At 35.2% G+C, this 14,498-nt stretch overlaps 1 protein-coding gene across 1 annotated transcript; it reads left to right on the forward strand.

Moving 5' to 3' along the window:
• Positions 1 to 3,551: 3,551 nt before the first annotated feature.
• Positions 3,552 to 6,189, forward strand: LOC127796275 (uncharacterized). Its single transcript, XM_052328342.1, has 2 exons — positions 3,552 to 5,767; positions 5,865 to 6,189. Exons 1-2 carry the CDS (start codon positions 3,552 to 3,554, stop codon positions 6,187 to 6,189), a joined length of 2,541 nt encoding a protein of 846 aa, XP_052184302.1.
• The last annotated feature ends 8,309 nt before the right edge of the window (positions 6,190 to 14,498 follow it).

The following is a 14,498-nucleotide window of genomic DNA, read 5'->3' on the forward strand; positions in this document are numbered from 1 at the left end:
TCGTGGCTAGCCCTAGCCCTCGCCCTTGCTCACTGGGTCGACCTCACCGGCTCGCCCTCGCCCTCGCTCACTGGGTCGACCTCACCGGCTCGCCCTCGCTCTCGCCCTCGCCCCTCGCTGCTCGCTGTCGCCCTCGCCCCTCGCTGCTTGCCCTCGCTGCTCGCCCTCGCCCTCACCGGCTGCCTTGCCCTCGCTCTCGCCTCTCGCAGCTCACCCTGGCCCTGGCCCTCGCCCTCGCCCTTGCTCACTGGCTTGACCTCACTGGCTCGCCCTCACCAGCTGCCTCGCCCTCGCTCTCGCCTCTCGCAGCTTGCCCTTTCCCTCGCCCTCGCTCACTAGCTAGCCCTCCCTCGTTCACTGGCTCACCCTCGCTCACTATCTCGCCCTCACCCACTGCCTCGCCCTCTCGCTGCTCACCCTCTCCGTCGCCTCTCGGTTGGTAGTTGGGGAGGTTGCATCTCAGCTACTTGATCTAGCTCTCTAAGTCTTGCTTTTGCTGGGTGACTGGGTTGCTCGCCACTGTGCATTGACATTGGGACACTTTGGTTCAATCTTTTGAGGTTTGGTTCAATCTTTGGTGTTGTATTCTATTTGGGTTCAAATTCAATGCTAGTGACAAAAAATTCTTTTGTTTCAATCTTTGGTATTGTATTCTTGTTCTTAGCAGATAGGCAGTGGCCAGTGGACATCCTTTCGTACTCTAGAGATCAAAAGATTAGAGGTAAGTTAATTTATTTGATTATGTTCTATTTAATGTGTATTTCTATTTTATTTTGGCTAATTTAATACCTATTATAATGAGTTTAGCAATTATGACTTTAGGTTTTTTGCTAATTGTTATTTGACTACACTTAGTTAGGAATTGTTGTGGTTGAGATATGTTAATTGTGGTTGAAATTGTTGAATGTGATTGAATATTTGAATTGTTCATGCTAAAATTGTTAAATTTTTTTTTATATGATATAAATATTTATTTATTTATTTTTTAATATTTTATTATAAAAAATAAAATTTAAATATACATTAGGATTTAGAAGCCCATTTTTAAAATCTCAGTTAAAAGACAACAACAGATGATATAAAAGACAACAACAGAATTATTATCGTTAATTTTAAGTACTTGTATTTTTATATTTAATGAAAATATAATGACAACAACAGATATGTTAGTAATGTAATTTACTCTTTATATTTTTAATGAAAATGATATTTGAATGCTCACTTGCGACAGTTCTGCAATGTATTAATGTGTTGTATTTATATTATATTAATATAAATATATAAAATATTGATATATTTTATATCAATATATTAATGTGTTGTATTTGTATTATATTAATATATAATGTATTAAAGTGTCACAAGCTAGATGGTATGAAAATGGTTTCTATGAAACAAATGCAAAAATGAAAAAATAATATTTTTTAAAATACAAGAAATAGAAATGAGTAAATAAAATAAACAAACATAAATATAAGTTCTAATCTTTAACTTATTGATTAAAAATAAATAATAAATTTAAAAAAAATAATTAAACATAACTTTGTTCGAGACAAAAGTATAACCTAATTTCGTGGACGCAAATGAGTTTTCAAATAGTAAATATATTTTTGATATTTTTTTAATATTATAAAATAATCTCAAAATATTTTCGTAATTACAAACAAATCCAAAAATGATTTTTTGGTGTTTCTCGATGTTTCAATACATGAAATGTTTCGAAGATGAGCGTTTTCATGCATTGTAGATCACAAATGAGTATCCAAATAATATTTCATGTATTTAGTTCGGACATGTTGAAGTTACAAATTGATATAGTACATACAAATTTTATAATAATTTTAGTTAAAATTAATGATAATAATTCAACTTAAAATTAATAATACCGAAGCAATCCGTTATTGGAACATAGGACAGTGCCCACATAATAATGTATGTACGTAGGTAAATGGGGTTACTTTCATTTTCTTGGTCACGAGAATGAGTCTAGAAAACAGTTGGGTTTTTCCCTTTTCCACACCTGCCTTAGTCCAATCACCCCACTATATAATATTTGAAACCTTTGAAAAAGTCAATTCTCTTAAAAAAAATTAAAAGTTTCCTTCTAGCTAACAAAATTAAGCCACTTAATTCCAAAATAAAAAACAGTGTTCGAACCCAAAATGGGATCTATTATGATTGAATGTTTTTTTTTTTTCCCTTGTGGAATGACTTGATCATAAGTCCAGAAGTGATCAGTGGGGTTTGAAGAAGATAGAAACCTGAAAACCAACGAACCTATGTATCTTGTATGAACCCAACAAAATAAAGATTAATAATGGGAGAAAAACCCAATCAAGAGAGAAAAAGAAAATTAAAGAAAAAACACACACACACACAAACAAATAACAGTGTTGGCAAGCAGTGAAGGCTGCTGGCTGGCTGGCTCATGCAAATTGATACACACAAGTACTCTCCAATGACCCCACAAGGAGGAATATGCACCCATCTTTCTCACCTCAACTAGCTTTTGGGGAATTTCATGCTTCACTTTTCACAAAAAATTTGCTTTATGTATCTTCCAACATTTGATGTCTTTTTTACTCATTACTCTTAATGCGTTCCTTGCTAGCTAACAAATAATTCTAAGTTCTTGCATTTATAAAGGGTATTTTATTTTCCCTTGTTTATCTGATCATAAAATCTATTGAATTTTTTCTAAAATAATATATTATTGTCAGACAGTGGGATAAGGCAAGGCAATATATTATTTTATTTTCCCTTGTTGACATTTAAGCTTCAGTTAAAGCTTGTTTAGTTCTCGTTTATCGAATTTATTTATTTTATAGGATGATTATGAAGTGTATGATGTGTTGAGAATTGATGATGTTGCGTTGAGAATTGATGATGTTGCATATATTGAAGTGTTAAATTTTTGTGTTTTTTTTTTCTTACATAGGGTGTAGTCCATTTATAGGGGAGACTTTGTCGAATTTTGTTTAAAAATTATATTAAATAAAAAATATAATTAATTAAATATTTTTTAGGTATTTAATTAAATTTGTTGGAACTTAACCTTAGATTCCCGTTCGGTGACTTCCTCGATGGAGCGAGGAGATCACTGAATTGTCCAGTTGGACAATCTGGAAATTTGGTGTCGTGTTGTGTGCCCAGCGAATACGCATTAATTTACTCATGCATGGTACGAAAATTCAGTAGCATTTCTTGTTGTTCTCCGGTTGCATATAGGAATATGTTTTGATTTATGCAATTGACTCAAATTGAGTTTAACTTGTATGAATCAACACATAATCTTTATCGTGCATCTGGAGAACTGTGCTGAGATGCTGTCGAAATTTCGTATCGTGAGTAAATGCGTCTGCTAGTGGTCATATCACGATTCATTTCCGGATGGGATAGGTCATAACCTTCAAATTTTAAGGGGGAGTTATAAGGAGTAGTTCAGTGGAATAATATTAAAATAACTCAAATAAAAAAATATTATAATTATAATTTAGTAATTTTTTATTATTTAATGGTATAGGAAAAAAATGAGATCAGATCGTCAGTGGATGTATATCAGGCGTAAGGAGGATGGTTATGTTTCTACGGAATTTATCAAGGGTGTTGAGAAGTTTGTTAATTTTGCTAAGAGTCAATCAGAGTGGATGGATGGGAATAAGATTAAATGTCCTTGTAATCAACCAAAGTGTAGGAACACGGCTTTTCGTGACCAGGATACCGTGACAAGTCACTTGCTCACCAAAGGTTTCGTACCGGGGTATTATGAGTGGACACTTCATGGGGAAGTTATTGCTACGGTAGATTCGGTCGATATGTCTTACTCAGCATCAACGCTTGAAGCAGAGCCAAGCAATTTATTTGAGACTATGGTAATGGATGCTGCCGGGCCTGATTTCAATCCGAATATGGAGGAGGAACCTCCAAATCCGGAAGCTCAAGCATTCTATGACATGCTTAGTGCTGCAAAAAAAGAGTTATATCCTGGTTGTCAAAAGCATACGCAGTTGTCGCTTGTTTCTAGATTGCTTAGCTTTAAGTCAGAACACCATCTATCTGAGAGGGGATTTAATCAACTTTGTGAATTACTTAAGGAGGTTCTTCCTGAACCTAATACGGTGATTGATAATTTTTACAGTACTAAAAAATTGGTTCGAGGGTTAGGCCTTCTTGTTGAGAAAATTGATTGTTGTAGGAATAACTGTATGATTTTTTGGGGTGATGACAGTGATTTAACAATATGCAAGTTTTGTCATGAGAATCGGTATAAGCAAGTTGATCAAGCTGACAGTAGCAAACGACAAAAAACTTGTGTTCCTTATAAGAAAATGCATTATTTTCCTTTAACTCCTCGGCTTTTGAGATTGTATGCATCCAATTCAACAGCAGCAGAAATGAGGTGGCACGCAGATCATGTGGTCGAAGATGGCGTCATGCGTCATCCGTCGGATTCCCCTGCGTGGATTCATTTTAACCAGACTCATAGGGAATTTGCTGCCGAGAAAAGGAATGTCAGACTTGGTCTTTGTACTGATGGGTTTCAGCCGTTTGGTCAATCTGGGAAGCAATATTCTTGTTGGCCTGTCATTGTCACGGTGTATAATTTACCACCCTGGATGTGTATGAAGGATACAACAATGTTCTTAACGGTGCTAGTGCCAGGACCAGAGAATCCTAAGGCAAAACTTGATGTTTTCTTACAACCCCTTATTGCAGAGTTGAAACATTTGTGGGATGTTGGTGTGCATGCATATGATATCTCATTGAAACAAAATTTCCAACTGAGAGCGGCTTTGATGTGGACCATTAGTGATTTTCCTGCATATTCAATGCTCTCGGGGTATAGCACGGCAGGAAAGCTGGCATGTCCTTATTGCACGATTCACTCGGACGCATTTTACCTGTCAAAGAGTCGAAAGATTTCATGGTTTGATAACCATCAAAAATTCTTGCATCAAGATCATCCATATCGACGGAATAGGTATGGATTTCGCAAAAATACTTTGGTAAAAAAAACACCACCTCCTGTACTGTCTGGACCTGAGATACTTGCTTCCTTGGACGAGTTGGGTTTAGTGAATGCGACACAACCCAATGCTGCACAGACTAATGCAGATAACAGTCATGGTAGTGGTTGGAAGAGTAAGAGCATTTTTTGGGATTTTCCTTATTGGAAAACTCAACTTATTCGACACAACTTGGATGTTATGCATATAGAGAAAAACGTGTTCGAAAATGTGTTCAATACAGTGATGAATGTACCAGGCAAAACTAAGGACACAGTAAAGTCGAGAGAAGAGTTGAATCAATATTGTCGCCGCATTACTCAATCAACTTTTACTCTGAACAAGAAAGAAAAAGCTGTCCTGTGTGCGTGGGTAAAAAATCTAAAATTTCCTGATGGGTATGTGTCGAACATGGCTAGATGTGTTGACACAAAGAAGCTTAAGTTGTTTGGGATGAAAAGTCACGATTGTCATGTGTTCATGCAAAGGTTGGTGCCCGTTGCATTTCGAGAATTACTACCGCAAAAAGTATGGGAGGCATTGACTGAGTTGAGTCTTTTCTTCAAAGATTTGACATCGACCACTATTAAAAGTGAGCATATGATGAAATTAGAGAACGACATCCCCATCACTTTGTGTAAGTTGGAGCTCATATTCCCTCCAAGTTTCTTTGACTCTATGGAGCATCTTCCAGTCCATTTGGCTTATGAAGCAAGGATAGTAGGTCCAGTTCAATATCGATGGATGTATTCGTTTGAAAGGTACTATTTATTAGATTGATAATTTTTGTTCCTATTTTATAAGAAACATATTTATTTTGTAGTTCATTTATCTAATTACTATATACATTTTATATAGATATCTTGGAAAGTTGAAGAAAACAGTTAGAAATAAAGCTCGAGTGGAAGGCTCTATTTCTAATTCATACGTTGTGGAAGAAGCGTCATTGTTGTGTTCTCATTACTTTGAGGACCATGTTGTTACAAGGCATACACGAGTGCCGCGCAACGATGCTGGTGTTGTAAATGAAAGGGATGACCAGGAGGGGAAGTTATCAATTTTCAAGCATCCTTGTCGACCATTTGGATGTAAAAAGTCACGAATGTTATTCGGTGAAGAATATGATGTTGCACACAGATATATTTTGATGAATTGTCCAGAAGTTGAGCTGTATCTGCAGTAAGATTTTACTAATTAATTGTTGTTAATTTCTAAATTATATTTAAATTGAATAGTCTAATGTAGTTATTTTCATTTTTCTTTTTAATTTTTCAAGAATTTACGATGCTGAGCTAAGGCAACATAATCTCGGCATTGGCGACCACATCATTGAACAATTAACAAATAAGGAATTCCCTTCTTGGTTCAATAATTATGTGAGTTGATTAATTAAAATATTAATTCCACTCAATTTCTTATATAATTATTTCTTATATATCTGTTTTATTTAATAGGCTCGCGATCCTACGAACAATGTGACCAATTCATACATAAGGGATCTCGCAAAAGGACCTTTTAACACTGTTACAACGTACCCTGGCTGCTTTGTTAATGGATTTAAATTTCACACGATTAGCCATGGTTCGAATAAAGGCACTATGAATAGTGGCATGTGCGTTAAAGGATCCAACTACGATGATCCCGAGAAGGACTATTATGGTCGGATAACAGAGATTGTCGAGCTCGAGTATCCTTCGGTATTGTCATTCAAGAAAGTTGTATTGTTCAAGGGCAATTGGTTTATTCCAACTTTGAACGAGGGGGTGAAGATTCATCATGCATATAAGATTGTCGAGGTCAATGAAAAGAAGAAATGGAATACAAACGAGCAATTTGTATTAGCTTCTCAAGCGATTCAAGTATATTTTTGCGAATATCCAAGCTTGAGGCGTAACAAAAGCGATTGGTTGGTTGTAACAAAAGTCAAACCAAGGTTCATAGTAGAGGTTCCACAATCTTTTAATAATCAAGAGGCGACCCTTCCACGTGAAGCGTTGCCTTACCAAGAGGATGACGTGGAACTACACGATATCGCAGTTGATGATGTCCAAATCTTTGAGACAGTGAATGATGGTGACCACGCTGATTTAAATGATGAGCCAGTTATGGAATCATAATTTGATGAAGCTCTAGAGTTGAATGATGAGCAAGTTTTGAGATCTGATTCTGAAGATAAATCTGAATCGTATGATGAGCAAGTCTTGCGATCAGACTCTGAATATGACTCTGAATCAGAAGATGAACAAGTTCTTGAATTAGATTCTGATGATGACTTAGAATCTAATGACACAGATGTAGACTTATATGATAGTGATTAGAGGTGAATTTTATGATTTAAATACTTATGTTTAATTATTAATGATATTGATTTTGTTAATTGATTTATTTCATTATAGGTACTAGTTCACCTTCTGTGCGATGCACGAAAGTTCATATATATTGAATTTATTTAAAATTAGCAACCTCACAATCATAAATTCTATCTACAGTATACAAATTTCAAGAACTACACATTTTTCACAAACTAATAACTAATTTAACATATGATAAATATAAATAGTTTATACAAAATAATAAATAATATGACAACATATAATAAATTAGTAACATAAATAATTAAAATATAAAATATAATAAAATTTTCAAAAAAAACATGACAACATATGATAAATATAAATTGCCTATACAAATATTAATTTTGTCAAAATAACTTAAATAATTTATTAAAAATAATTCAATTTTATCTAAATAACTAATTTAACATAACCTACAAACTAATTATTTTTCAAAATTAAGTAATAACTTAAACATATATAAGATTTGTATTTTTTTTTGCATGGTTCTGAAATTAATTAAGGGTTTTAGAGTTTTGAATAGTGACTTTATTGAGAGAGAATGAGAGGTAATTTATAGGAAATAAAATAAAAAATTAAATTTATTTTTTTAAAAAAATTACTTGGTAGTCGGTATTTGGCGGTATTACCTGATATCTCAAGATTTTTGTCGATTTAAAAAAAATCTTATTTTTTTGTAAATTATTTTAATTAAAATTTTATGTTAATATTTAAAAATTAATAATATTGATTATATCTTACCTCTTCATATACCAACATGTTTATACATTCTCCAAACATTATTTAATTATGAAAAAAACCATCTACAGGTTTCAAGAACTACACGTTTTCCACAAACCTATATTTAATTAATGATTTATAAAAATTTGATTTTGGGTAAGAAAAAAATAAATAAAATATAATAAAATATCAAAATAAAAAGTGAAAATGGGCGGGAAAAAATTTTGACGGCATTTTCGTTATAATATATATATATATATATATAGGTGACAGGTGTTAGAGGACGATATCGTGCAGGACACAGTGGTTCTAGACCTAACTCATTTGGGTCTACTGCTGCTTCCACCTCATCTACTGCAGCACCACATATTTCGAGGGATATTTCACCGGCCTCCCTCCCATCAGTATCTTTTGTTGCTACCCCTGCACTTGCTTCTTCACCGACCCTTCCTGCAGAGTCACCAGTACATCCATCATCTCATTCGACTGCCAGTCATTTTACATCCGAACCATTACATGTTATAGAGCAAGATGGCGATGGTAACTTTAATTTTTTTTAATTTTTTTTACATTATGACATGTATTAATTTTTATACTAATTATTATTATTTGTATATAGGAGCATCTTTTGTCGTACAATAAATATCTCCCATATTATATCGACAATCTTCAAGAAACGTCTTCATAAGGAAGGTCATGTTTGGAAAGAAGTGCCTTCGGAGACAAAGGGCTTGTATTGGGATGAATTTGCGGTATTAAATTCAAATTAATAATATATATATATTTTAACTATTAATGTAGAAATGTTTAAATTATTTAATCTTTTTTTTTTTTTGCAAAAAAATTTTCAATGGGATCCTACAATTGATGCATTAGTGAGAAGAGAGTGGGCACAAAAAGCAGCAAAACGATATATCGACAACATTCGTAAGTGGCATGCCAATGGAAAACCGATCTTTGTGCTAGATGATGTTTGGGATAGCTGGATGCAGAAATGGGAACAAGATGAAACTTTCAAGAAACGGTCTGCACAAGCATCGCTAAACCGTTTGAGTGAGACAGGTGGCCTTGGGGCTGGTCCTTCCCGCCATACTGGGGGTTCTATATCTTCAGCAGAGCATAAAAGACGAATGGTGAGAAATTTAATTTATTTAATTTGTTAATATTTATTTTTTTTTATTAACATGGTTAATTTTATATCATTTTTTTTTTTAGACACATGAGTTTGGGAGAGAGCCTACACTGATTGAATTGTTTGAACGAACTCATTCTAAAAAAACTGAGGAAGGACAGATGGTGTATGTCGACAAACATTCTTCGAGTGTCGCTGTAAGTTTTTTTTAATTGTAAGTAATATTATTTTTATAATTAACATAAACTTTAATATTCATAATTGATTTATTTTATTTTCTTCATTAAACTGTTGTAGGAAATGTATGGACAGTTGTTAGAGCAGGCAACTCAACCAAATGAAGGGTCTGAGGAGCCTCAGCAGCCAGATTGCGATCAGATATTCATCCAGGTTGCCGGGGGGAAAAATAAGAAGAAGAGGATTTATGGCACGGGATCTTTATCCCAATCAAAATTTTCTGACGTTGGCAGCTCATCCTCTGTCTCATCTGGTCTTAATGAAAACCCAGTTATACAAGAAATGATAGAGAAATTAAAAGTGCAATCGGAGCAGATAAATTCGCAGGCGGAGCAGATAAATTCGCAGGCGGAGCAGATAAATTCACAGGCTCATGAGCTGAGCGATGTTCGACGACAGATGTTTGAGATGCGATTTTTGATTGAACAACTTACTACATCTACTCGCGGTATTGTTCCTTCTTCTTATTCTTCTCACCCACAATCGACTCATCAACCTAACTCACCTAATGTTGATGATGATTTAGATGATTAGTTTTTGCAGTTATTTTTATGTAACGGTTGATATGTAACAGACAATTATATTAGCATTAAATAGACAATTATTAGTATTTTGTTTGAATATTAATTTTTATATTATAAATATAAATTTTAGAATTTTTATATAATTTGTTTAATAAATAATTATAAATAAATTTTAAAATTTAAAAATATATAACTTTTAGCGACGGAAATAAATTGTGTTGCTAAAATTTAAAAAAAAAATTAATATATTGCGACGGAATTATTCCGTCGTAGTAAATTTTTAATATATTTTTTTAATTTTTTTAATTTACTTCAACGACGGAACATTCCATCGCTACAATTAATTCTATAAAAATTCTTAAACTTATAGCGACGGAATTTTCCGTCGCTATAATTAATTGAATAAAAATTCAAAAAAATTCATAGCGACGGAATTTTCCGTCGCTATAATTAATTGAATAAAAATTCAAAAAAATTCATAGCGACGGAATTTTCCGTCGCTATAATTAATTTAAAAAAAATTCCAAAACTACTAGCGACGGAAAATTCCGTCGCTATATTAATAATAAAAAATTCTAAACTTATAGCGACGGAATATTTCGTGGCTAATAAAAAGAATTTCTTATTTTTTTTACAAAATTGCGACGGAATATTCCGTCGCAATATTTTTAAAAAAATAAGAAATTTTTTTTTATTTAGCGACGGAATATTCTGTCGCTAATAAAAAAAGAATTTCTTATTTTTTTTAAAAAATTGCGACGGAATATTTCCGTCGCACTTTTAAAAAAAATAAAAAATTCTTATTTTTCGTTAGCGACGGAATATTCTGTCGCTATATTTTAAATATTTTATTTTTTTACAATAATAGCGACGGAATTTACCGTCGCTAATTGTTGACGTACGGAAACGGTCAACCGGAGTTCGAGAGCCCACAACGTGATAACGGGTACAAAAAGGCAAGGAATGGAAGACTGAAGCAGATAAGAAACACACACAGGACTTTTACGTGGTTCGGCCAGAATGATGCCTAGTCCACGACCGTTCTCTGGTTATTCTAGCAGAGTAACAGTATGTATTTTCTGATGATCCCTCCTTTACAATGGCGTCCCCTCTTCTATATATAGAGTAGGGTAGCTTACAATGCGAATTAGTCCTAAGTACGGAAGAAGTCTATTCCGTTGATGGCGCTTTCCTTATTGGTTTCGGATTGTCAGGGATAGATCCCTCGTCTTCAGGGATCCGGATTGCTTCCGATAGGTAAGTGTCTATCGCTTCCGATTATCTCGCGATCTTCCAGCCGTCTGATCTGGGCGTATCTCTCGGCGAGCTGAGGTCGTGATGTTTGGAGTTCGTCTGAGCGAGCTCGCTTAAAGCGAGCTCGCTCGCATCAGCGATCTGGCTTTTGGTCCCGAAGGAATGGGACTCCGCACTGATGGCTTTCGGTCTTCGGGTCTGGCGGGCTTCTGGGGAGTTCGGGCCGCTCTACTGGGCCTTAGGTGATTTGGGTCGTTCTGCTGGGTCGGGTCCAGCCCGTCAATTGATTTCCGGAGATCGCATATAACATTTTGCGACGGAATATTCCGTCGCAATATTTTTAAAAAAATAAGATTTTTTTTTTATTTAGCGACGGAATATGTCGCTAATAAAAAAAGAATTTCTTATTTTTTTTAAAAAATTGCGACGGAATATTTCCGTCGCACTTTTAAAAAAAATAAAAAATTCTTATTTTTCGTTAGCGACGGAATATTCCGTCGCTATATTTTAAATATTTTATTTTTTTACAATAATAGCGACGGAATTTACCGTCGCTAATAAAAATATAATTTTTTTTATTTTTTTTTTTGTAAAATATTACGACAGAATTTTCCGTCGCAATTTTTAAAAAAATAAACTTAGCGACGGAAATATTTCCGTCGCTAAGATGTCGCTAATATAGTGACGGATCCGTCGCAAAAAAAAATTAGCGACGCAGACTTTAGCGACGGAAAAGGTCCGTCGCTAAAGACATTTTGCGACGGATTTTTGGATTTCGCGACGGAAATATTCCGTCGCTAAATCCCGAAATTCTTGTAGTGGATGATATCTATTTTTTTGTTTTAAATTTTTGAATCATCAAAATAAAAACAATAAAAATAGAAAACAGGGATAATAGTAATAGTAATTCATAGCAAAAATAAAAACTACAAAAGAAGAAGAAAAAGATAGAAAGAAACGAGGATGGTCAAAGATTATGGGAAATCTTTCACCATACTGAGTAGTGCCTAAAAGGGTTAAAGGAACCGCAGCAGCAGCGCCATTTCACAAAAGAATAAACGGACGCACAAACTCAGCTGAGCTGCCATCCGCCCGGGGCTGAGATTTTGATGCCCCGAGTGGAAATGTAAAAATAGATTCTGTTCAAATTTTATTTTTTTATAATAAAGTATTAAAAAAAGTAAATTAATATTTATACTATATTAAAGAATAAAATTAAAATTTTTCTAAATTATTAATTAAAAACTACTTTTCTTACAATTTTAGAGACAAAAATATCAATAAAGTTTATATAATCAAGTTGTTCGGACATTTTTTTTTTTCAATAGACAACATAGAATTTTTTCTACTCTTTTACTGCAAATATCATCCATTTAATTTTTCATTTCCTGTGCGCACAGGTGATTTTCAATATATATATATATATTTGTAAGCACTCCCACCTGTATATCCCAATGACCCAGACTATTCGAACGGGAGCGCATATGGAAAGGAAAAAAATGAAATACAAGACAAAAACTATCCTAACATGCATAAACAAGAATTAAAACAACGGAAGCGAAACTATATACATGCATGCACTACGGGAACACCGCTAGCACATCGGTCACATGATAGATAAATACATACAGACTCATGTGCCAACATACACGAGACTCGAGGAATAACTTGGCACAGTAAAAATAATAGAGTAAATTCTACTCAACCATCAGAGTTGACAGGGACGAGGAAAATGACGAGGACTGACAGGACTGACAGGACTGCCTGTACACCATATCGACTCTGCCGCTAGATGCTGACTCCCTTGCCCTTGACCACGCTGCAACTACTTGGAATGATGGAAAGCAAAGTGAGTCGAGAGACTTAGCAAGCCTAAAGAAAGAAAGGCTGAAGGCTAAACATATCCAATAAACTCTCCCCAAAACACCAACCCCCAAGCACACACAAGTCATGAGATGCACAACACAGTATAAAAGCATAATGAAAGCATATACCGATCATTAGGGCCCACATAAGACACATGGCACCCAAGTCCCATACCAACCTGCCGCTGCCCTGATAGGCAACAAATATCTCCAACAAACTTGTGCGCGCCATTCCGGGTCGGTGCTTCCGTCACCCGTGTGCTCGCGTCGGTCCTCCCAACACCCGAGCTGTAAAATAACCGAGCTGTAAACTCCCTTGGAACGGTCCTCCCGTTCGAGACTAGAGAACTGTCGGTAACCATGTAATGGCGTAGTGAGCATTAACGTGATATAATGGCGCCCATACATTCAAGCGTTAGGCCATGCTCCACTCACATAGTAAATCACACACGATGTAAATGCCTGTGCCAGATGCAAACTAACCAAGCTAGTATGTCCATGACCAAGCATACTCAATAAATGAATTTCTCATCATGCATCATGTACCCCATGTGCATATCAAACCATGAACGGTAATACAACATATCAAATCATGCAACAAATTACATACTGACAGAGCTAATCAACAATGTCTGGCATCGGTCAACAGTCAATGACTAGGAGTGTCCGCTCGATGGTCCACATCAGGGCCGTGCGATAGTCTACTCCAACGTCACCATACAGCCGGCCACTGCCCCATTGCTCGATAGCCCTAGCCGAACTATAAATAAACACTAGAAATCCATAAATAAACCCGCACATCTAGGAACCTAGTCCCCAAGTTAGGTTCGACATCATTCCAAAAGGACTGGGGCGGTTCAAACCCCCATAAGCTTTCAACAATTAAAATTCTAGAAGTCTCGGATTTAATTTAAATTAAAATAAATGAATAATAACTCAATAAATAATGTTAGGCGTCGAATTAGAGTAAGGGAGGGGATAAAATATGAGAAACCACGGATTCTCTCACGGGAATTAAAGAACATAAGGGGAGGATTAGGAACTTGACTTTACACAGCCATTTCTTGCCTTTCTTGCACTCCTGGTGTGAAATAAAACGTTTTCCTGACAATAAATAAATCATAACTTACATTAAGTAAATCTAACCGTGTAACACGAATAATTTAGCCATATAAAAATTCTTGAACATATAACACCCCTAATAATTTTTACCCACATACCTGGTTACCTTCCATGCAAAATAATCCCAAATCCCATTTATTTTTTCTTTCTTTCTTCTTCTTCATCTTTTTCTTCTTCCCTGCGCTTTCTCCCCTACGCGCACACCAACAGCCACCTGCCGCGGCCGAGCTCTACTGTAACGCCCCATTTCCCAGAACGTGCATTATCTCGAGATTTTGGGAATA

The sequence above is a fragment of the Diospyros lotus genome, chromosome 3 (genome assembly GCF_014633365.1).
Source record: "Diospyros lotus cultivar Yz01 chromosome 3, ASM1463336v1, whole genome shotgun sequence".
NCBI classification, from domain to species: Eukaryota; Viridiplantae; Streptophyta; class Magnoliopsida; order Ericales; family Ebenaceae; genus Diospyros; species Diospyros lotus.